The 23,016-nt window shown below is 40.5% G+C and overlaps 1 protein-coding gene across 8 annotated transcripts in view; it reads left to right on the top strand.

Moving 5' to 3' along the window:
* The window catches only part of LOC102904107 (maltase-glucoamylase), a 156,876-nt gene that overhangs the window by 36,518 nt on the left and 97,342 nt on the right, over window positions 1-23,016 (top strand). For all 8 annotated transcript variants that reach the window (XM_076566436.1, XM_076566437.1, XM_076566442.1 and 5 more), the window contains 19 exons: window positions 357-470; window positions 1,297-1,381; window positions 2,618-2,735; window positions 4,139-4,310; window positions 5,443-5,559; window positions 6,771-6,925; window positions 7,860-7,944; window positions 8,686-8,742; window positions 9,246-9,370; window positions 11,173-11,261; window positions 12,833-12,882; window positions 13,439-13,606; window positions 16,395-16,544; window positions 16,865-17,065; window positions 18,616-18,770; window positions 20,139-20,307; window positions 20,553-20,649; window positions 20,991-21,103; window positions 22,253-22,378. In XM_076566436.1, coding sequence (XP_076422551.1) covers window positions 357-470; window positions 1,297-1,381; window positions 2,618-2,735; window positions 4,139-4,310; window positions 5,443-5,559; window positions 6,771-6,925; window positions 7,860-7,944; window positions 8,686-8,742; window positions 9,246-9,370; window positions 11,173-11,261; window positions 12,833-12,882; window positions 13,439-13,606; window positions 16,395-16,544; window positions 16,865-17,065; window positions 18,616-18,770; window positions 20,139-20,307; window positions 20,553-20,649; window positions 20,991-21,103; window positions 22,253-22,378 — 2,346 coding nt within the window. The remainder of the gene's footprint in view (window positions 1-356; window positions 471-1,296; window positions 1,382-2,617; window positions 2,736-4,138; window positions 4,311-5,442; window positions 5,560-6,770; window positions 6,926-7,859; window positions 7,945-8,685; window positions 8,743-9,245; window positions 9,371-11,172; window positions 11,262-12,832; window positions 12,883-13,438; window positions 13,607-16,394; window positions 16,545-16,864; window positions 17,066-18,615; window positions 18,771-20,138; window positions 20,308-20,552; window positions 20,650-20,990; window positions 21,104-22,252; window positions 22,379-23,016) is intronic.

Below are 23,016 nucleotides of genomic sequence, written 5' to 3'. Positions count from 1 at the left end.
AATTCAGACAAAACCTATCTCCATTTTCAATTCTTAGACCTGAAAGTAGGAGAAGCAACATGGAAATGTGAACCAGAGCTGAAGACTGGCAAACAGGACAGTGCTTTTATCCTTAGATTTATTCATTTAAATAGCCAATCAACATTTTTAAAATTAATTTTCTCAAGTGGCTTTTCATTTCAATTGAGAGTGACTGAGTCTCCATATTCTAAGTGATTTACTCTACACTGAGAAGACTTATGGCTTTCTATCTCTGTCTCCATGATCACATTAGGAATTCCTACATAAAGTTCTTTGCTTATTCTGCATTCACTTAATTTATTATCAGTGTTCTCTCTTTTTTTTGTCTCCCACAGGTCTGGCCTGGAACAACTGTCTTTCCTGATTACACCAATCCCGAGTGTGCTGTTTGGTGGGCAAGAGAACTTGAGCTTTTCCACAAGGATGTGGAGTTTGATGGCATTTGGATTGTGAGTTTGAACACTTTGACCCATGGAGACATTCACAGTGTCTATCTCTGGCTGTCTTTGAGTCATGGAGCATAGAAAGAAGCTGAAAGCAAGGGTCACATGTTGCTCACAGTGTCAGAAAGCACACGATTGTTCAATTGTCAGCTTAGGGTTTTGTTCAGACATGATGACAGACTGATCCAACCAAAGTGCTCAGGTATAAGATACCTTCTGGAAGTATAAAGGAGCAATGTCTCATAAAATGTCAAATGAATATGGGTGTAATACAGATGCTGTTGAATGAAATTTAGGCCCACAGTTGAAAGTTTTCTATTTATAAAAGAACTATAGAAAATTCAAATAATACAATCAGCTAAAAATTCTGTAAAATGATAGCAACCAAAGATGTCTAAAATTAGTTTTGCTATCTACCCCTCCAGACCTTCAGTTTTCACAGCTCTGGCACATGGATATATTGTCTCCCTTCTCTAGATATACATGTATATTTATGTATGTACCTATATGTAGGATATATTTAGGCATATAATACTGTAGGTTGAAATATATGACAGGAAATAAATTGAAACTTTTTGGATAATCTATTTGGAAATTTGTTACTTTCAGTAACTATAGACATGCATCATTTTGAAGCTATTCTAAGAACTTCCTCTATGAAATTTCTAGTGAGTTGGGAAGATAGAGATCTATATTTCTACCTTATGCATGGGACATTCTTAAAAAGAAATATGTAGAGTAATTTATCTGATCCTCAGAAACAAAAACACACTACCATTATATAAACACAGTATGCTTCTTTGTCTAATAGATTTTGCTCTCTGTCTGGTAGGATATGAATGAAGTCTCCAACTTTGTTGATGGCTCAGTTTCAGGATGTTCCAGAAACAACCTCAATTATCCCCCATTCACACCAAGTAAGTCATTGTGGACATCTTGATTGATGTGGCAAGGTGTATGTGATATTTTAAATTTACAAGGATAGACCTGAGCCACTGAACAATAATATTCACGGGGAAAGGAATGTGGGCACTACATAGAGAAAACTAGGAAAGAAACTCAATATACTGTCCATGGTTCTCTGAAGAGGCATAAATTCTCAATGGATAATCTAGTTCTTCTATGCCTAGTCCATGCTGTTGTAGAGGAAATTACAAAACACATATGATGCAGAATCCAGAGGCTAGTGATTAGTTAGTGCCACTTTCAAGGTGAATCTCATAGAGCTTACAAGAGAGACCAGATGGGTAGTCTTGACCTTCAGGTGAGGAATACATCTGGTGCTGACCACAACTTGAAGAGTGAACATGAACCATATAGTCAAATGAACCTCAACCTCTGAGGATATGGTTATGGAACCACAGTATTAATTGTTGTTTGAAGAAAGATACAGAGCCAAGAAGAAATTTATATCTTGAGCAAGAAAGAAACGAAACTTCTAGGGTTATAACACTCATGGTAACTTCAGTCTGAAGACAAACTAGGAAACTGAGGCAGATGTAGGTGAGAATCAAATGTTGAAGAGGTTTGATGGGAGGCCAAACAGTCCTCACTTAATTCTTTCTGTGATAGAAGCTATTTATAGTTTTGTCAGAGGGATGTAGGATTGTCAACTCATTTTAGAAGTATTAATCTGGCATTAACATGTAGAATGAATTTAAAAAATACATCAGAAGTAAATAAATTGTCAAGAATCTATATTAATAAATAGAATACACATTTCATTTCTGTGGGAGCCACAATGGTTGAGTAGGAGTAGAGAATATGTGAGTGAAACTAAGACTACTAATCACTCTGTGCAACATGTGATTAAGGGAAAATGGAGGCAGAAGCTAAATTACACTTTCATCCAATGTTTCTTATTTTGAGCCAGTTATAATGGTTTGGAAAATTTGATTGAAATTCTAGCTGGGTTATATTCTCTTCTCTGCATCTGAGAATCAGGAGTGTGTGGGTGACACAATGCATTTTTGTATCAGAAAATTACATCAACTAGATGGTCTTCTGATGATTGGAACACAGCACATTTGTTTTCAGGATGGCTATAATAAAAACCTGGCCAGTGCAGCCATATTTACAGGATGTGTGGAAGTTAAGAAGTAAGAAATTAGCATAGAAAGTTTTCCCTGATTGGTCATTTGTTGTTGTTGCAGAGATCCTGGATGGGCACTTGTTCTCTAAGACTCTCTGCATGGATGCAATTCAGCATTGGGGCAAGCAGTATGATGTTCACAATCTGTATGGCTACTCCATGGCCATTGCCACAGCAGAGTGAGTTCATTATTATTACAAACTTATATGTGATCACATTATGGATCTGAAAGAGGCATAGTGACTCATAAATAATATTTGTTAAAATTCAAAACAAAAAGTAAACTTGAGGGAGGGTGTGTCCTCGGCAGATGGCTTAGAAATTAAGAACATGTACAGCTCTCCCAGAGGTTGGTTCCTAGCACCCACATTGGGTGGCTCACAACTGCCTGTTCCAGGAATCAGACTCCCACTTCTGGTCCTCTCTGGCATCTGCATTTAATGTGCATATACCCAATGTGTGCGTAGGCACACACATACAAATACTTAAAGCTGACAAAATATTTTAAAAATATGGTCATCATTACTGAGTGAGTGAAGAAATTGGCATGTAGAAAATAAGAAATCTAGTAAGTATTTGCAGAATATATAAAATGAAATAAGAAATGAGTAAATTAATGAATAGAAAATAAGAAGAAAGCTATTATCCAAGGAAAATATCTAAAATACAGCAAAACAAAATTTAGGCCCTTCTCCTTATACTTTTTATCTTCCTACATAGTGTAAAAATAAAGGATATAGAGGGTTAAGTAACTTATAGATATTCATGGCCATTGGGCTTTTACATCGGACCCAGGAGCCTTCTACTGGATTCTGTGCTTTTGTGTGAAATTAAATTCTATAATGATAAAAAGTAAAGATAATTTATTTTCGATGTAACAGTAACAGCAAGAAACTAGACCAAGAACAATTTCACTGATTAACAAAATAACAGGTATAATTTTAGCTATTTTGAGATAAACGGGAAAGTTCCACAGTAAATGATTTTTCAGTGTGGGAGATAAACTCAGGGCTTTACCTGTGAGGCAAGTGTTGTACCATCGAGTTATTAATCCAGCTCTGCAAAATTTTTTAGTTAGGTGTACATATGCAGACCTTTAACTTAAAACATTTAATGTATTTAGTTTAAAAATACATTTATGTTTAATTTTACAACATTTTTTTCTTATAAAATTATTATTAACATTATTAACATTATTTTCTACATAAAACTTTCAAAAGTAACGTTGATAAGTCCACTTTTGTTTTGTTTCTGAGGTCTTGTGGTAGAAAGACTAACATATTTTTACTTATGTTAAGTTTTACTTTTATTTTATAAAATTCATATACCTCTAGTTTTTAACCTTTCCAAGGCTGTTTTGGAAGTTGTTGGAAATTAAGAGGCTAATGATACGTATAAAACAAAGCTAAGCAAAACATGAATGCATGTCGTGGTAGAGACTGCTTCTAACAGCCCCCCTACTCCTTTTTGGAGAAAAGGAGCAGAGAGGAATGAGACATTTGTTTTTTATATTCTTATTATTGGTGTTGTTCTGAGACTAGCTGAGCTCCCCACTGATCCCTAAATATCTGTCCCTTCCCAGAGCCGTGAAGACCGTGTTCCCAGACAAAAGAAGCTTCATCATAACACGTTCTACCTTTGCGGGCTCTGGCAAGTTTGCATCCCACTGGTTGGGAGACAATGCTGCCACCTGGAAGGACCTCCAGTGGTCCATTCCAGGCATGCTGGAGTTCAACCTTTTCGGTATCCCAATGGTGAGTCTTTATCCCCAGCTCTCTTATGACTTTTAGTCTCCAGGAAGTTTCCTTCTGATAAGTTTTCATACTATAAAGCCTGTCATGGGCAAGGGCTTTAATGTCCATTCTTCATCACCATCACTGTGGCTCTTACAGTTGTCATCATTGTCTGAACTGCCTGATGTAAAGAGAAAGTACAACCCTGATATCTCCTGAAATATTCTTAATGTGTAACACACAAAAAGTGTGCCAATCTTTGAGTCTAAGTCAGATTCATGCATACATGGAGTATGTAACTAGTTCCCATGCATGCATACATGCAACACACCTATGTAGCGAGTTCCCAGATGAAGGGACAGCCCTGCAGCCCTGTATAGGCTTTGGATTGCTTGGTCAAATTCAACAGACACATTATTGAACTCTTACTGTGTCAAGGTGCTAAATTAAGTATAAATGGCATCCAGTAACAAAATATGGAGAAATACAAGTAACCATAATTATGGCAAGCCAGGACTTAAAAAAACCCACAGGGCTGTACATATTAATCATTATGAGAGATTCTGAGAAAATTCTTTATTAATTTGATATAGTTATAAGGGACAGAGAGTCAGGGGAGGAAGCCCAAAGACTCTGTAGAAAAGATGGCGCTTAAGTTGATTTATGGAGACTGGCTAATGAGTGGAGAAGCTTATTTTAAGACAACAGAATAAACATAAGCAAAAGGAGCATGAAGAGGGTGACAGATGTGCCCCTAAGATCGGTGTGGAGAACTGGAGCAGGTAGTTATCTGAAAGGGTAGATTGGAACCAGGTTTAAAGGGTTGAGAGAAGGGATAGAGAGGAAGCTGTGGAGAGTTTGATGAAGGGAGTGGTGTGATCAGAGTCGGACTTTAGAAATGTATGTGATACAATATTATTGGTATTGCCAGCTACTATCCATACAGTGCTCATGCTCAGTTTAACAAAATCAAGAGGCCATGGCAGGAAAGGAGTCATTTAGCATCATGTACACACAGTGATGATTCTGACCATACCACATTAGCCTTCTGGGTAAAAGATTTGAACAAAAAAGTTTGGTTAGGAAATTCCTGGTGGAAAGCAACAGAAGGAGGTGGAAGTGTGATAAGCATGTTGTCCATGTGTCATTATAGGTAGGGGCTGATATATGTGGCTTTGCCCTGGACACATCTGAGGAGCTCTGCAGGCGGTGGATGCAGCTGGGGGCATTTTATCCATTTTCCCGGAATCACAATGGCCAAGGCTACAAGGTAAGTCAACTGGGAAGTATAATCAATGTACATTGGGTGTGTATTAGGAGTGGATCTGTTTGTATTCCCACCATGAAATCTGTTGAGCCAGCTTCATAATATACTTCATGTATGCAGATTTGGGTCCCACTTGCCATTAACAAGGACCTGTTGATCATAAAATGTCCCAATGTCTCAGTTTCTCTCTTATTGTTGCCATTGGGACCAGCTTAGTTCACACACACACACACACACACACACACACACACACACACACACACACACTGGTTGCTCATTTTGTGTGGATGGCTTCCTTAGATTCAGCCAGGTTATGATGCACAGCTCAAGCAAAGGGTTAAGAATTCAAGATTCTACCTGGTGACACAGACCTCTGATCCTAGCTATTTGGGAGGTGGAGGCAGGAGGATGGAGCAGAAGTTAGATGCTTGCCTGGGCTACCTAGCCAACTTGTCTTAAAAAAATTCCTAAATGAGAAATGCAGCTGGATCCCACGCTGTGTAGAATACTTTAAGGGATCAGACAGCAGCAGCAAGTAAGATGCTTACCTTTTCCAAGGCAGCCGGAGCCAGAAGCTTAGGTTCCAGAAAGCTGAGGACAACTATCACACCATTAAAACAAAAAATAAAGATCTCAGAAACCTTAAAATAAAAATGGAAATGATGATGCCGGGCGGTGGTGGCGCACGCCTTTAATCCCAGCACTCGGGAGGCAGAGCCAGGCGGATCTCTGTGAGTTCAAGGCCAGCCTGGGCTACCAAGTGAGCTCCAGGAAAGGCGCAAAGCTACACAGAGAAACCCTGTCTCGAAAAACCAAAAAAAAAAAAAAAAAAAAAAAAAAAAAAAAAAAAAAAAAAAAAAAATGGAAATGATGGGGCTCTAAGAGGTTTATAAAACTTCTGTGTACTCTACTTGCCTTTCTTGTTTTTGTAATGAGAACGAAGATGGGGAAACATTTCAAAATATTGTAAGACAGTCTCTCAGCAGGGCAGTTTGAACCCGTGAACGAGGAGGCAGGGTAAGTTGCCATGGCAACTTACTCAACGTTGTGGTTCTACCTTCCAGCTGTGCCACACTCAGAGGCAAGGTGCAGCCGAGGGCCCAGATCATGCAGCTTTAAACCCTGGGTTACGCTGTGTGATATCTGGGATCGTTCTGGGTATGCACAGCTTCCCCATAGTCAATTCACAACTGCAAACGTGTCTTTCCTTTTAGGACCAGGATCCTGCCTCTTTTGGAGCTGATTCCTTGCTGTTGAATTCATCTAGGCACTACCTTAACATCCGATACACTCTGCTGCCTTACCTCTACACTCTTTTATACCGTGCCCACAGCCGGGGAGACACGGTGGCTAGGCCCCTTCTGCACGAGTAAGTCCTCCCAACGTTCTTTTAATGCAAACTTTGTGATGTTGACAAGGTCATAATAGCAGAGTAAAATATAAAGCCATCCAAGCAAGGTATGCAGGAGTGTGTGTGCGTGCGTGTGTGTGTGTGTGTGTGTGTGTGTGTGTGTGTGTGTGTACGCGCACATGCGGGCACACGCCATAAATCAATCCCAAGGCTTTGCATATACTTGGCAAGAAATCTACCCACATATCTGAGATTGCTGGCATTGTGTCCCTAGATCTAGCGCGCTCTCTCTCTCTCTCTCTCTCTCTCTCTCTCTCTCTCTCTCTCTCTCTCTCTCTCTCTCTCTCTCTTTCTTTCCCTTCCTTCCTTCCTTCCTTCCTTCCTTCCTTCCTTCCTTCCTTCCTTCCTTCCTTCCTTCCTTCCTTTCTTCCTTCCTTCCTTCTTTTTTTCTTTTCTTTTTTTTTTGGTTTTTCCAAACAAGGATTCTATGTATCTTTGGAGCCTGTCCTGGAACTCACTCTGTAGCCCAGGCTGGCCTTGAACTCACAGAAATCCTCCTGCCTCTGCACCCCCCCCCAAGTGCTAGGATTAAAGGCATGTGCTACCACCGCCTGGCCCCAGATCTTTCTTGACAATAAGCTAAGGTCATAAAATTTGTAGATTATTTTTACTTATTTTCTGAAGAGAGATACAGCAAACAATAGCCTAGTCTGGGGCCAGCTTAGTGTAGATCCTGGAATAGGAACTTCTGTGTCACCTGGGGGAAGAGCAGGAAGGCACATGGGTTTGGTTGGGGACACAGATCTACATGGGATGGGAGGAGGTGGGGCAGTAGTAGGTGTGGCACAGTGATTGTGGCTGTTTTCCAGGTAGCTTACATGCTTTGGTTAGATTGTAGGAGAGATTTAAAGCCCTGGGCCCATCTCTCTCTGACCTATCATTTGCTATCTAGGTTCTATGAGGACATCAATACTTGGGACATAAACCGGCAGTTTCTGTGGGGACCAGGGCTCCTCATCACTCCTGTTCTGGATGAGGCAAGTGTTCTCACAGAGGAAGGCAGGCAACCTCTGCTTCTGTTCCTGATCACTACTCGCCAAATCTTCTCCCCCAACTGCTGCAAAAATCTGTGGTTGAGTCAACAGGGAAGAGTATGCAGGGGTATTTTGTAGTAGCATATCTGATTTATGTTTTCTTCTTTAGAGGTCTCTTATTCTAGACAAGTTCTCAACCAGTGTAAAAGCACAAACTAGTCACTTAGATTTGGGAATGAGCTTCTGGCTCATCGGGTCAATTATAACTGATTATTATTGCTCTGAGATGTGGAGTCAGGATGAAACAGAGACCAACACTTACTCTAAAGTCAAAGTGATCAGGGTTGATGATCGTTGCCAGCTAGGTGAGAATTGCTGGCCCAGAAGAGTTATTTGTGTAGGCTTCCCAACTTCAAAGGTAGAGATTATAGCAGCATCTAACGTATGAGCTACAGAGAAAATTCAATAATTCACTGAAAGCTGGAATTGTCCCCACAGTGTATTTTATCATCATTTTTATTATTCCTAATTATAATCCCTCCCATTTGTGATCCCCCTGCCCCAGATTGCCAGGCTATAGTTCTCTTACCTGTACTAGGAGAAAGGCATAGTTCAACAACAGAGAAAACAAGACTATGCCTACCTTTTCCAAATACGGCGGAGAAACCCCCTATGCTAAGGTATCTGCTTCATGCCCTCAGAGGCTGAGGGATGACGATAATGTGTTTTTTTATTTTATTTTAGGGTGCAGAGAAAGTGAAGGCATATGTGCCTGATGCCATCTGGTATGACTATGAGACCGTAAGTAACTGGAACTTTTCTTAAACTCAAGACTACAGCTGCAGCTGCATAGAGAGGTGCCTCCTTGGAGCTAAGAACTACCATTTTTGCAAAGAGGAATGTTTCTGTAGTGTTTCCTATAATTTCACAGCACAGTTCAGGTAGAGCAAGCCTGCAACTTAACACATATGCAATGCATTCAGCAATAAGATAAAGACTCACAGGGCTTCTCATGAGCAAGCCTTAGAGAGCCTCATGGGTGATTTGAGCTTGACCAGAAATCAGATGACAAGTTCAGAGGTTATCAGTTCACATAATATACATCAAACAGGCTTAGCATGGCAAAAATGTTTTACAAACCCTGAACTGACTTACATTTTTAGCTTCTTTTTTTGATTATCTGGGTAGAGAGTATTTCTGCTACATGGAAAAGAATTAGCACCATAGAGAACTCAGCATGATGGTGGTCCCTGGAGGGCCACATACTATGAAGCTAATGTGTTTGATTCATCTACCTATCTTAGGGGGGACAATTGACATGGAGAAAGCAAAGCATTGAGATGGAACTTCCTGGAGATAAAATTGGACTTCACCTTCGAGGAGGCTACATCTTCCCCACACAACAGCCAGGCACAACTACAACAGCCAGGTACAGCCTGTGATGCTTTTAAGGGGGTGCATGGCTGACAAAGGGGAGCATTCCTGGGGTAGTCTGTTGACCAGACTGGGTGGGAAAGGTCTCAGAGTGGGGTATGTCCCTTTGGACTTCACTTGACCTTTCCTCTAGAAGTTTATGACCTAGAGCTGCACCCTGATTGATTTTGAGATATTTTAATCTACTCCCTCCCCAACTCTCTGAATGTGTCAGAACAGGCTGACAGCTAGAATGCTCAGCCTTCCTGGTTTCCCAAGGCATGTCCAGCTTTGTCATTGAAAGCCTCATGTCTTGGGAAGACTATCTTGGGCAGGCCTCCCTGCCTTGACCTGCATGTCTATCATTGGTTCCCTGTCTTGGTTCACATATTCTCATTATAAACTTCACCTTCATTTCTATTCCTCCCACTGAGCTATTTTCTATTCGTAACTAATAAAAACCTAGCTACTAGGTAAAGGTTAACAGCTAAGCTGTCACATATACCTGCTGGGAGAGGGAAAATCAGTGTTCTCCAATAGCACGATACTAGGTATATCAACCACTCTAGGACAGGAGGGCGCGCGCGCGCGTGTGCACACACACACACACACACACACACACACACACACACACACACACACACTTAGCCACCCACCAACGTCACAGACTTCCTTTACATGTCATTGACTCCAGTTGTAGACTCCATCTGCATGCCACTGAAGAGCTGCGTGTTTCTGTCATGTGTCCCTGAAAGTATTAGATTATTTGGTTTTAATAGCCTGGGAATTAGTTCTTAGAATTCTGAAAAGCTGTGTTTTCCATTGAGCTCCATTTATTATCCTAAAATGTCACACTATTGACTTTATGTGGAGATAAATACAAAGAGTTCTGGTCACTCTTTCTCTGATTGTTCAGCATCAGGCTGTTGGGCACAAGCGTTCCCTTCCTAAAATGAGAGTGTGGACTTGTTGCTGCCCTGCTTGAAATCTGGACTCCATGGCTCATGTTTAGGAACAGTCCAGCCTAGCTTCACACTGTCTTGAGTTGCAGTTTCCTGCAGTGCCTTCAGCCTTCAGGCCAGCCCTGGCCAAAGCATACTATTCTCGTCTCCTGGAAGTCACCTGTTTCACTGCATGCAGGCGTCTCCCACGTTACCTTTTGCAAAAGGCTATGCATATTTGAAAAATGCTTTATCACAAGGCTTTTTCCACTCTCCATTTCCAGCTGCTTTCTCAAAGGTCCAAGGTAAACTCAAGGTATTATCTCCAACTCCTCCAGCAGAGTGATTGCTACCAGTCCTAATTACTGGTTGAATATATGCTTTTTTTCTCAAGACAAAATGACAAGTAATCAAAATAAGGAAAGTGGACAGTCTCTATATGACCCTATTATATATTTTTGCTTTATCAAAAAAACTGTCTTATGAGGGAAAAAAATATGTCTTTTTCATAGCAATTGACAATTCTCAGGGTATGAACTCCAAACACCTAGCCATAATACTGTTGTGGAAGATTTCTCCCTCTTCTAATAATCTGTCTTCAAAATGATACTTGCAGCCACATTTTTTTTATTGCTCTATTGATTCTGCTCTCACATTCCCACCTCCTTCATATATACTTATTGCTGAGCTTTAGGGTCTTCCCATCTCCTGTGAATTTTGGTACTAGAGAGAGAGGGGCCTGCCAATCTTGTCTTTATATTTGAAGGAGAATAGAGCATCTACAGCTAGTAACTTTTTCCAGGTGAATTTAATGCAAATGATTCATAAAATTTTTTGAGCACTAAGGATTTGGGTCTTGTGCTCCTGTTCCCCACAGCCGGAAGAACCCTCTTGGTCTTATCATTGCTCTGGATGAAAATAAAGAAGCAAGAGGAGAGCTGTTCTGGGATGATGGGGAGACGAAGGGTGAGTGCAGTGAGAGGGTGTGGCCACTGCAGACCTGCATGTCTGACTCTGTCCCTTCAGCCCTGCTGGCCATTCAGCTGTTGGTGAAATCTCACCAGGCATCCTAGAGCATCCTCCGAGAGAAAACAGGTGCTTCTGCATGTACTGGTCAGAGGCCATGACAGACGAACCTCAGATGGAGGAGGGAGAGCATCTCTCTGACTTTCTCTGTCTCTGTCTCTCTTTCTCTCTTTTTCTGAATTCTCTCCTTGGTGAGTCATGTCTAACAGGCTTTCACTTCATTGCTAAAAGACATCTCAAGGGCACATTTTTAACACTGTTCCTGTAATTCGCCTTCATTGTACATACCTTCCCCCTGAGTCCCTAGGGGAAAACTGTTGAAGATATGAAAGACACACCCATGTCAAGGAGGTAGCAAGTGTACACATTCCTGATTATGTGCATCTAACATTAGTATATTTTCTTTCTCTCTTTGTTTCTTTCTTTTCCTTAACTCCACTGCACCAACAATTCTCATGACTTTAACTTGGGAAATAGATTCCCATAGGATCACTGCCTTGGGAGGACTGCAAAGGATCCTTTCACAGTTATGGTACTAAAGAGAAGCCAAGTGTGTGGCCATGTAAACGCTACACACCTAGAGGCACTGTGCAATGGTTACCATAATATAACCCGATGCTTCCATCACCACTAATGGCAGCATTGGCTCTCCAGAACTTGTTCTTATCATTGTTCATAGTCCTTGAACAGATTTTCCACATTTACCCTTCTGTCTGATTCTGAAAACTCCTGTCCCTTCCTCTGAGTGCAAAAATTTATCTCCTGTATGAAAAGAGACCATACATTATTTCTCCTTTGTTGTCTCACCTACTTCTCCTAGTGGAATATGATCCAGATTCATCTCTGCTCTAACAATGCAGGGCTTCCTTCTTCTTTAATAGTCAAGAATACTCCATTGTATTTATGCACTGTAATTCTTTTACTCATTAATCTGCAAATAGATATGGTTGTTGTTTCCCCATCTTAGCTATTGTGAAAAAGTGGACAAGAGACTTAACAGCAACCACTTAGGAGGAAATATATGAGAAGCTTCTTTGGTAATGGGCACCTCAGAGGACAGCGACCTCTTAGGAGGAAACATAGGGGAAGTTTCTTTGATACTGGGCATGGTATTGTAATTTTAAGTGTGATACCAAAAGCATAGGCAACAAAACATAAAATAAATTTGCATAGTCATTGTGCAGAACAGCATAGACACACCCTCACATATTGAAAATAGAACTACATAGCACAGAAGTCCCATGTTTGGGTATGTGCCATCCAAAAGAAATGAAAACAGTATGCCATAAAGATATTGTGTCTCTCATAGTCACTGTGGCACTATCTGTACTAGTAAAGATCCATAAGCAGCCATAGTATCTGACAGATGAATGAATAAAGAAGTTGTGATACACAGATCTAGTAAAGTGTCTTCAGTCATGAAAAGAAAGAGGAGCCAGTTTTAAGGAGAGGAAGGTGAAACACATCTTCTGTGGTTGCCAGACCAGTCTGACATCTTTTTCTTCTTTCAGATACTGTGGCCAAGAACATTTACCTATTCAGTGAATTTTCTGTCACCCAAGTGAGTGCATATTTGTATAAATATTGTGTGGGATTTTGTCTGAAGATAACTGTATGTGTTCTATTTTCATGAAACTGTATTTAAATATCACCATTTATGTGGGTGAATACACTTAGGACTTAATTCATAATAATTACATCAGCTATATTTATCAAAAAGAGTCAATAGTAAAAAGAAAATCAAGCCGGGCGGTGGTGGCACATGTCTTTAATCCCAGCACTTGGGAGGCAGAGGCAGGTGGATCTCTGCGAATTCGAGGCCAGCCTGGTCTACAAAGTGAGTTCCAGGAAAGGCACAAAACTACACAGAGAAACCCTGTCTTGAAAAACAAACAAAAAATCAGCTAGTGTTGTAAAAGATAATTCTCTAAAATGTCTCTTTCCTCATCTCTCTCCATTGGCATTATAAAATAAATTTGTACCCCATTAGCATACATTAGAAGATGAAATTGAGAGGCCTTTAGAGAAGGTTGGGGGTGTAGTCTAGGATGGATGTTTGAGGAGCTGGGATTCTAAGTGTTTATAATTTATTCATAATTATGCTTGATGTGTTTCAGAACCATTTGAATGTGACAATTTCAAGTCCAAACTACAAGGATCCCAATAACTTGGCATTCCAGGAAATTAAAATCCTTGGGACACAGGCAATTTACAATGTTAGAGTGAAACAGAATGGTGTCCTTAGTCAGATGTCTCCTCAAATCACTTACAATTCAAGCCTGAAGGTAAGAATTCCTTTTGTGAGGGAGACTTTCAAAAACCTCTATGGCTTCTTGACATCACTTCGTGCTAAGATCACATGGGCTGTTGAAGGACCAGAGCACATCTGATGCCTGGTGGGGATGTCAGAGTATTAGGAGGAAGGTAGAGATGTAGAGATAGTGTGAGGGACCATGACTCCAGTTTTTCCGTCCCTGGTTTCTTCACTCTCAGTGTTTGCTTTTCTGTAATGGGGTGTGGGGACAGGACCTGAGAGCTGATGGCTTGTGCTTGGAGGTGAAGGTAGAGATAGAGATCCTATGAATACAAACTTTAAAGTGCTTTTGTCTATTTACTGTTTTTCCCTTTTGTCGAGCTCTATCGAGAACAGTACGTGTTCTCTAACATACACATTTGCAGGAAATACTTTATGCAAAAGTTGATGGTGCTTCTAACTAACTCAGTTGGTGATTAGAAAGTGCTGTTCTGGTAGATGTAATGAGATCCAACCTTTGTGTATGACTTCATTTCCATTACTCTATTCCTCAGCACTGTGAGGAATCCTTTCCAAGTCAGTTCTCATGACTTCTGCTGAGGATCCTCATGGAATTGGAGCTGTTCAATCAGCACTGTTTTCAGGCTCTTTCAAATTAGGAAAATGAGTAACTGAGACTTCGAATAGATGGCATATTGATGATACTTGACATTTGTCATCACATTATGTACAGAAGAAACATACATTATGAAGTTATAAATAAAGTATTAGGTGGTTGGTTGTGTGTATGGCAAAGTGTAAGGCAGCTGGAAGATGTAGATGTGAAAACAAGCTTTGTTCTTGGTAGAAAATAACATAGTTAATATATCACCAAAACACTCTTTATTGTTTGAATCAGGGTGGTAGGAGATACAATTCACACACATGAAAAATATATGAAAGAATTAAGGAGTCTAAATCAACATTTGTAAAATATTTGCATTGGACTTACTTAATATTCAAGGCTTAATGTGGTAGCTGAGGTCAGCTTTTTGGAAAAGGCATGGATAGAACAGGACCTTCAAAGACAGATTTTCATGGAGATGGTGTGATGGCTCAGCAGTTAATAGCACTGGATGATCTTCTAGAGGTCCCAGGTTGGATTCCTAGCATACACATGTTGGTACACAAATGTGTAACTCCGGTACCAGGGGATCCAATGCCACTTCTGGCTTCTGTGGCCACACACATAATGCACAGACATGCATGCAAGCAAAACACCCATGCACATAAAGTAAGGCTGGATTCATCAGCTTTATATGACAAGCAGTCTGAGATTGAAAACAGATTGGAGTTTTTTTTTTCCTGTAATTGAATGTTCAAAGTTGAAAACTTGTTGGAATTGGGTCAAGGTTGAACTTCGTCAGAACTTAGATCTGTCTTGTCTAATGATTGGAAGTAGCTACTTAGATCTAGTGACAATGCCCTTATTCTAGGAGAGATGAAAAAGGAAAAAAATAAGCAAAGAAAAGGGAGTTGGAAAAAGAGGAAGGCAGAGATAAAGCTGAAGGACCAGGCCTTTCTGGCAGGAAAGAAACCCTGACCCAGCAAATGAACTCAAATTTACTTTTCTGGCCATGAATATGCTATAGTCATTTTCAGATATCAATTGGAAGAATCTGTGATTAGAACCTGAAATACCAAAAGAGGAGAGCATGGTTCATACTAATAAAAGAGCTGGTAATGTGTACAGAAAGGGCCTTGTTTTCCTAGAAAGCATTTGTCTTGGTGATGCTTTCCAAGTTGAGCTATTCTTGACAGGCCAATCAAAGGTTTTAGAAGTCTTCCACTATCAGTCTTTAATTCCATGCCTGGCTAAGGTCTCATTCACATTTGGAAGCAGAGTGTTTGGGGCCAGAGAAAACTTGTCAGACTTGAGAGGGTTTCAGGCACCCTATTAAGAAAGTCATATTTAATTCTTTAAGGTCCTGACAACGATCCTTGAATCAAGGCCTCATTGAAGTCTGGAGTGGAGGGTGGGGATTGGAAAGACAGGAAGGACAGGGTACTGGCTACTGGAAGGACACTGAGAAGGAGATGATCACATCTAGAAAGTGACAGTATGCTCCATATAATGAATGCATTAGTCATGCAGGTGCTGCGTAAGAAACTTCAAATAAAAGAACAGAAAAAATTAGAATGAAATGCTGCAGTTGAAAGCAAGTGCAGTATATGTAACTTCAAATCTGCGTTTCTGGCCTTGGGACATGATAAGACTGGGATGCTGGAAATGAAAGTTTATATAATGACATTTCCTACTCCCCAGTCTTATACTTGGTTGATAAATCTTAGACCAAAATAATTAAGAAAACTTGTATGAGATTCCAGAAAAAAACTGCTACAGCTCGAGCTACATTACTCATACTGCCCTATTCTCTAGGCTTTCAACACCAAAGGGGTCATGATATGAAGAGGTGATGAGTGAGAAAAATAGCTTATTTGACAATAGAAGGAGAAAGCCTTTCTGACCAAATGAATTAGGGGTCAAGTGGTCCAGGGAAGGAATGAAAATGAAGTGTGAACACAGCAGGTTTTTCACGGTCGATCTCTTTCTACAGTGTAATATAGAAGGTTTTGAGAGAGTGCTGACATTTTCCTTTTACCACTATCTCCCACCCCATCTATACAGTGGGACCCTTGCAAACTGTAGTGTGCTCTTTAAATCCTTAAAAGCAGAGCATAAGGATAAGCTAAGAATGACATTTATACTTAATTTTCAAAAAAGAAAGGTTCAAGTCTGGCAAGATGTTTGTCCTGAGGATGAATTTGCATTCCTTCAGGTGTCCACCATCACAGATATCCATCTCATGCTGGGAGAAGCATACACAGTCGAGTGGGACATCATGATGGACCAGGAGAAGATAGACTGCTACCCAGATGAGGATGGTGTAACTGAGGCCAAATGCACTGCCCGTGGCTGCATTTGGGAGGTAAGCATGCTGAGGGTGTTCCTGGAAACTGGAACCCTTGAAATACAACCTACAATGTCTTTAGCATAGCCCTGTACCCTTGGATTTATTAAAATCCACTAAAAGAAAAGGCTCCAGATGAGTCTGATTTGGATTGAGGAGTAGAGTGTGGAAAAATGGGGTGTTTACTGTGTTGTTTGAAGTTGAGGAATTTAGAGTAATGCTTATTTTAATTGCTATAGACCTGAGTGACTGAAATGATGGCTTTCTCCATATAAATAGACTTATCTATGTGATAACTACAGATCCCTGCTGATCTAGGATATTGACTTTCTTTTTAGGAATCCAGCTCTTCTGGGGTCCCTTACTGCTACTTTGCCAATGAGCTGTACACAGTCAGCAATGTTCAGAATCACCCGAATGAGGCCACAGCGGACATCTCCTTGAAGCCTTCTCCTTATAACAATGCCTTCCCCTCTACACCCGTGAATCAGCTGCAACTGCGCGTGATCTACCACAAGAATGAAATGCTGCAGTTCAAGGTAAACACAGTGTGTGCCATCAGGTGTGGACAGGGCCTTTTCAGTTCTATTACTCTGTGCAACCTTGTGTTACAACATTATAAGGTTTTTTATTTGTTTAGTAAGTAGTCTAAAACATTCTAATGAAGAGAGCAATTAGATGACTGGTAGAATAGTGAAACCTTGCCTAATTTTGAATTTGAGAGAATCACTGTGTCTAAAGAAATATTTTGGGAGAATGAAACATGGAAAGGGAGCAGAAGAGGCTACTAGGAAGGTTGGACAGTTATAGATGAGTTTGGTGGCAGTATTGGAATCCTACACATAGGCTGATATATAGTGAGTACTCAAATGCTATTGGAATAGAACAAGGCGGTGATCAAGGCAGAGTGGCTGTGCTTAGACTACCCTTAGAATCTGGGCTCAATCTGGACTCAACTTCTCCATCTTCTAATGTGATGTTTTTTTGTGTGTGTCCTCAAGAGAATGGAGTTGATTGGGTGTGTAGCCTCAACTCACACTCACTAACCGTTAGCTATGCAGTAATTCTCTCCATCATACTCATGTCTTTCTGATCCCACTTTACCACTCTGGGACTTTGTGATTGTTGTTTCTTTACCAGAATCACCTGCTCTCAGTTTTGTGTTGCTTTACTGCTGCTTAACTTTTAAGATTCAGCCTGTATTTCTTCCATGAAACCGTCTCACTGTTCCTTCCCTGTAATAGCAAAGCCCTTCTGCAGAATTTGTGTTAGCTCACATCCTCCAGGAGTGCTGAATTCTTCTTTCTTGTTTCCCATGAATTACTAAACATTTTATGACATTAACCTTGGCTTATTCATTTCCTATCCCTACTAATTACTATTGTATCCACAGTAGTATTTGGATCCTTAATTATCCAGCTGTATTTCATCTTCAGAAGATGTTTTTAATTAGAGAAATTTAGTTTTTTTTCCTGCCAATTTCAGTGATTTCAGGTCTCCTTATACCCATACATCCACATACAAAACAATATATCATATGTTTATAAGTACCATACCAATTTCAGAATGAACATTTCATGTTGATAGCAGTGTTGAAATAGGTGAAGATTCTAGAGCCCATAATACTGAGACATGAGCCAGATCAAGTTATTTAATAGAACTTTGTTCTCTGGTATGTTGGTTAAGTCCTGTATTGTGAGGTAAAAGAAGATAAAACATTCAGCCTCTGGACTCTGTGCAACATGCTCAGAGTATGCTGAGGTATTTGTCTCTAGAGAACAATTCTTGACTAAATTGTTCTTTTGAAATGACAGCTAACTGTGAATATTTACACTATTGATGTCATGTTTTGACATATTTACATTTTATAGATTATCAATCCAGTACAGTTAGGATCTGGTGTTTCAATCCTCTAATGTTTTGTGAGGTGGAAATTAAACATCTTCACGAGTTATTTTGAATTATATTATTAGTTATGCAATTATATTATTATTATTGTTAATTATGAGCACTGTCAGCATGCTAAGAAAACATCATAATGTGTATGCTATATTTTTTTCTTTATATAAAATATTCTCCTCTGGCCTAGATCTATGATCCCAACCACAGTCGGTATGAAGTCCCAGTGCCTCTGAACATCCCTGCTGCCCCATCCAGCACCCCTGAAGGCCGTCTCTATGATGTGCTCATCAAGCAGAATCCATTCGGGATTGAAATTCGCAGGAAGAGTACAGGCACTGTAATGTAAGTGAGTCCTGTCTGACTTGGAGTTTCTGCTTTTCTAAACCTTCCTCACCAGGTCCATATTAATTGAGGACATCCTGGCTCAAAGCATCAGACTGATCTCATTTGAATCTATAATGCATTAGTTACCTTTTATGGGTGTGATAAAAACCCCAACCAAGACAACTTATAGAAGAGTTTATTTGAGTTTATGGCTTCAGAGGTTTGGAGTCCATGATGGTGACGTGGATGCAGGCAGCACACAGGGCAGCAGGAACACTGAGAGCTCAACTTTGATCTGCAAACAAGAAACAGAAAGCAAACTGGGAATGGTGTGAGCCTTTCAACTCCAAAGCCTGTCCCCAGTGACATACTTCCTTGACCAAGGCCAATCCTAGTCTCCCAATAGTCCCCAAATAGTGCACAAATGGAGACCAAGTATTCAAGTATCTGGGATTATGGGTGATATCTCACATAAACACCACACAAGAGGAAATGCTTTCTGTTCTTAGAGGAAATCTTTAATACTCTGGGAGGGATTACTAAGTCAGTTACAGGTATGTGGGAAATATTGACCAAGTATTTATATTAGGTTATCTTCTGGTACTGTGTTCATAGACAGATATGCTATATCTTCCACTAAAGAAAGTTTAAATTATGCTATGAAGAGGAATTTGATATAGCAACAACTGCTATGCAGGAAAAATCAGGGAAATCAGGTTATCTGTAGACTCGATACCATGATCTGATTTTGTGTCTCTGAGCATGAGGTGATGTTTGAAATGGAAATGAGATTAGGAGGAGTCCCACAGGGAGTTCTGGGTAAAGGAACATTTGTAATAGAATGATGTAAGTCATTACCCAGAGGAAATTTATCAGTTTCAATAAAGAGATTACTCTGAGGTAACCGCTTGGATAAAGGTGGGAGACAAAGCAGGGGTGTTAGGTGGAATTTAGAATGGGAACAGCCCGGAAGGTTCCTCAGATGCTGTCAGGAGAAGTGAGCAGGTACATGAGCAGAAGTGTGAGGTGGTGTGAGGTGCTCATATCACAGCCCTGGATACCTGTAGGAAGTGGAGCATCAGGGGTCAAGAGCAGAAGACACAGTGAGTCTGGAATGGTAAGGTGATAAACGTGAGTGGACATGTGACTGTGGACAACACTAAAGGAAGCAGTGATACAGTGGAAGAGAAGACTTACTATCACTGTGGCCTGTAGCAGGGCTGAGTGTGGTTATTTCAGTGAATGAGACTTACTTGTTTTATTTGAGAGAGACTCAGGTACAGATGGTGTGGGAAAATGGAGGGCTCTGCTGTCCTCACAGAGGCAGCTACTGGAAGCTACTAGGAAGCTGATTTCCTTTCGCAAATGTTCCTCTTCCTTCTGCAGCTGGGACTCTCAGCTCCCTGGCTTCACCTTCAATGACATGTTCATCCGCATCTCCACCCGCCTGCCCTCCACATACATCTATGGCTTCGGGGAAACTGAGCACACAACCTTCAAGATAGACTTGAACTGGCACACCTGGGGCATGTTTTCCAGGGATGAGCCCCCAGGGGTAAGGACAGGGCGTTGGTGTCTGTGTTCTGTCTCCTCCAACCATGCTAGGTGCTTTGTGATGTTTTTTCCAGACTCCACATGCTTGTCAACTTCTATTGCTAGATGGATGGAGATCATTTTAAGTTCCCCTTTCCTCTGCTATTCTTACCAGAAGAAGATTGACTCAACGTAGCAATCAAGTTTCTGTTGAGTTTCTTTCCCAGGCACACAGTCTCCTAACCTCCTTTTCCCTATGCCTCTCAGTACAAGAAGAATTCCTATGGTGTCCACCCTTACTACATGGGTCTAGAGGAGGATGGCAATGCCCATGGAGTCCTCCTGATGAACAGCAATGCCATGGGTAGGATAAAGCTTTGTCCTTTTATTGTGTGCCAATGATTCTGAAATTGCTTTAGAATATATTTGACTTAGCTGTCACTATAGTCAAAATTATAGACTTTATGGATTGGTTTTTCCTTTCTTTGACCCTTTATGTATATTTTAAATATATATAATTTACCCAACTTTTATTAGCAATGCAGCTAGTTGAGAGCTTTTCTTGACTTCTACAATTCTATATGTACCCACTCCAAATATCTCCTGTCAGTGTGTTACAATTTATGAATAAGAAGGTATGAATTCTAGGGTAAGTATTCTCAGCAGGAAGGATTTCATCATGATGACATTTTCTTGTGTTTCCAGATGTGACATTCCAGCCCCTGCCTGCCCTAACATACAGGACCACAGGGGGCATTCTGGACTTCTATGTGTTCTTGGGCCCAACTCCAGAGCTTGTCACTCAGCAATACACAGAGGTAGGAAGGAAAGCATTTTTTGAAATATGTGTGTTGTACATGTGTGTTTGTTCATATATGCATAATGTTTCCAACCCTGCTATACAGAATTGCCATATAATGTAACTGTCATATGGTACCTAAATTTGATGGTCTTTCTCATGGGAATTTATAATATGGAATATGGGAGAGAGAATATATTCCTGTAACTATTAAAATGATCTTTTCTTCACCCATTGAAGTATAGCAAACTATTTGTGGTAACTTGTGGTGGGCTAATGTGCTGGTGGAACTATGGTAGTAGTGATTTTGATGGTGTGGTGAGTGATGGTGATATTGAATGTAGTGGTAGTACTATTGGTGAAAGTGATTGTGAGGATGTTGACTGTTATGGTGATAATGGTAGAGAGGATGATAGGACATGAGTGGTCATAAAAGTGATTGTAGTGGAGTTGATGATGGAAGCTGAGAGAGTGAGGTTCATATTAGTGATGGTGGTGGTAGATATGATAATGTTTTAGTAGGAGTGGTGTTGGTAATGATGATTGTGTCTGTGATGGCAATGGGAATTATGATGGCAAATATTACATCATGACATTGTCACAGTGCTTACAATGTGGTGATAGGGACAATGACTGTACTTGTGGTGGAGGTGGGAGTCATGATTATAATAACATTGTTGGTGACAACATCAACTAACATTTATGAAATATCTACTGTGTGTGTTACTTAATGCATATGACAGGGTGTCACTCCTAGTAAGTTGCTCAGTGAAAACAACATGAGATAACCCCTACTCTTACCTTTGATTAACAGGTAAAGAAACAACACAGAAATGTGATATAACTGCCCAAGGTCACACAATCAGCAAGACCTAGAGAAAGTATTCTAAGTTAGCCATTTCCCTTTTTGTTGTATGTTTTTAGTATTTAAATTTTATATCTAGGAATCTGAATAAAAGCAGGTTTTCCAGAACTCCTGGAATGTGTGCTCTGAGAAGCTGTAGGTTTTCTGTAGTGTGTCCCAGGAGTTCTCACCCCCACCCCCACCCCCGCCACTTACTCTCTGGGTTTGAATTTGGTGTTAAATTGGGTAAAATATTCTAACTTCATATCCAGTTTCCATCCAACTTCTCCTCTAACATTCTAACACTTTCTGTCTGTCTTCCAGTTGATTGGTCGGCCTGTGATGGTACCTTACTGGTCCCTGGGATTCCAGCTGTGTCGCTATGGATATGAGAATGATTCTGAGATCTCCAGCTTGTATGATGATATGGTGGCTAAGAAGATCCCCTATGTACGTATATCTGTTGGGGATTTGTTTGTCAGATTTAAGTGTGGTTTATAAAGACACACTGTGTTTTCTCATGTCATGTCACACTGAGCCTAGACTATCCACAGTGATTCTGGGGAAACCATTACCCTCATAACAGTGGTGGCTTAGATTAACAAAGAGGAGCTAAGACTGGTTAATTCCTGGATACTCTCTCCTGTACCAGGCTTTCTTCTGCTTCTTGAATGACTTCAAGACATATACACTGCCCTTACTGACATGATATAAAACACAACTCCAATACTAGATTTGCTTAATTAAAGAAACAACCCTCATTCAGTGAACCCGGCCCATATGAGGATTGCTTTCTTGGGCCTGGCACACCAGTGTTTGCTGAGCTTCTCACTGGCTCCATGCTGGACTCCTGTATTGAGTTTGTAGTGGATCACATACAGAATCAGCACATTCACTTCAAAACCAGAGGTCCAAAAATCATAAATCATTTTGTGACCATTTGGTTTTGTCTTGTATACATTGTTCTGGGTTGCCTTAGTGCGAATCAAATCACTTCCTCTGACAGCGGTTCTCAACTTGTGGGTTGTGACTTTTTGGGGTTAGTCCAACAGCCCTTTCAAGGGATCACCTAAGACCATTGGAAAACA

The sequence above is a fragment of the Peromyscus maniculatus genome, chromosome 3, assembly GCF_049852395.1.
Source record: "Peromyscus maniculatus bairdii isolate BWxNUB_F1_BW_parent chromosome 3, HU_Pman_BW_mat_3.1, whole genome shotgun sequence".
NCBI lineage: Eukaryota > Metazoa > Chordata > Mammalia > Rodentia > Cricetidae > Peromyscus > Peromyscus maniculatus.
This window is presented reverse-complemented; position numbering and strand designations above follow the sequence as displayed.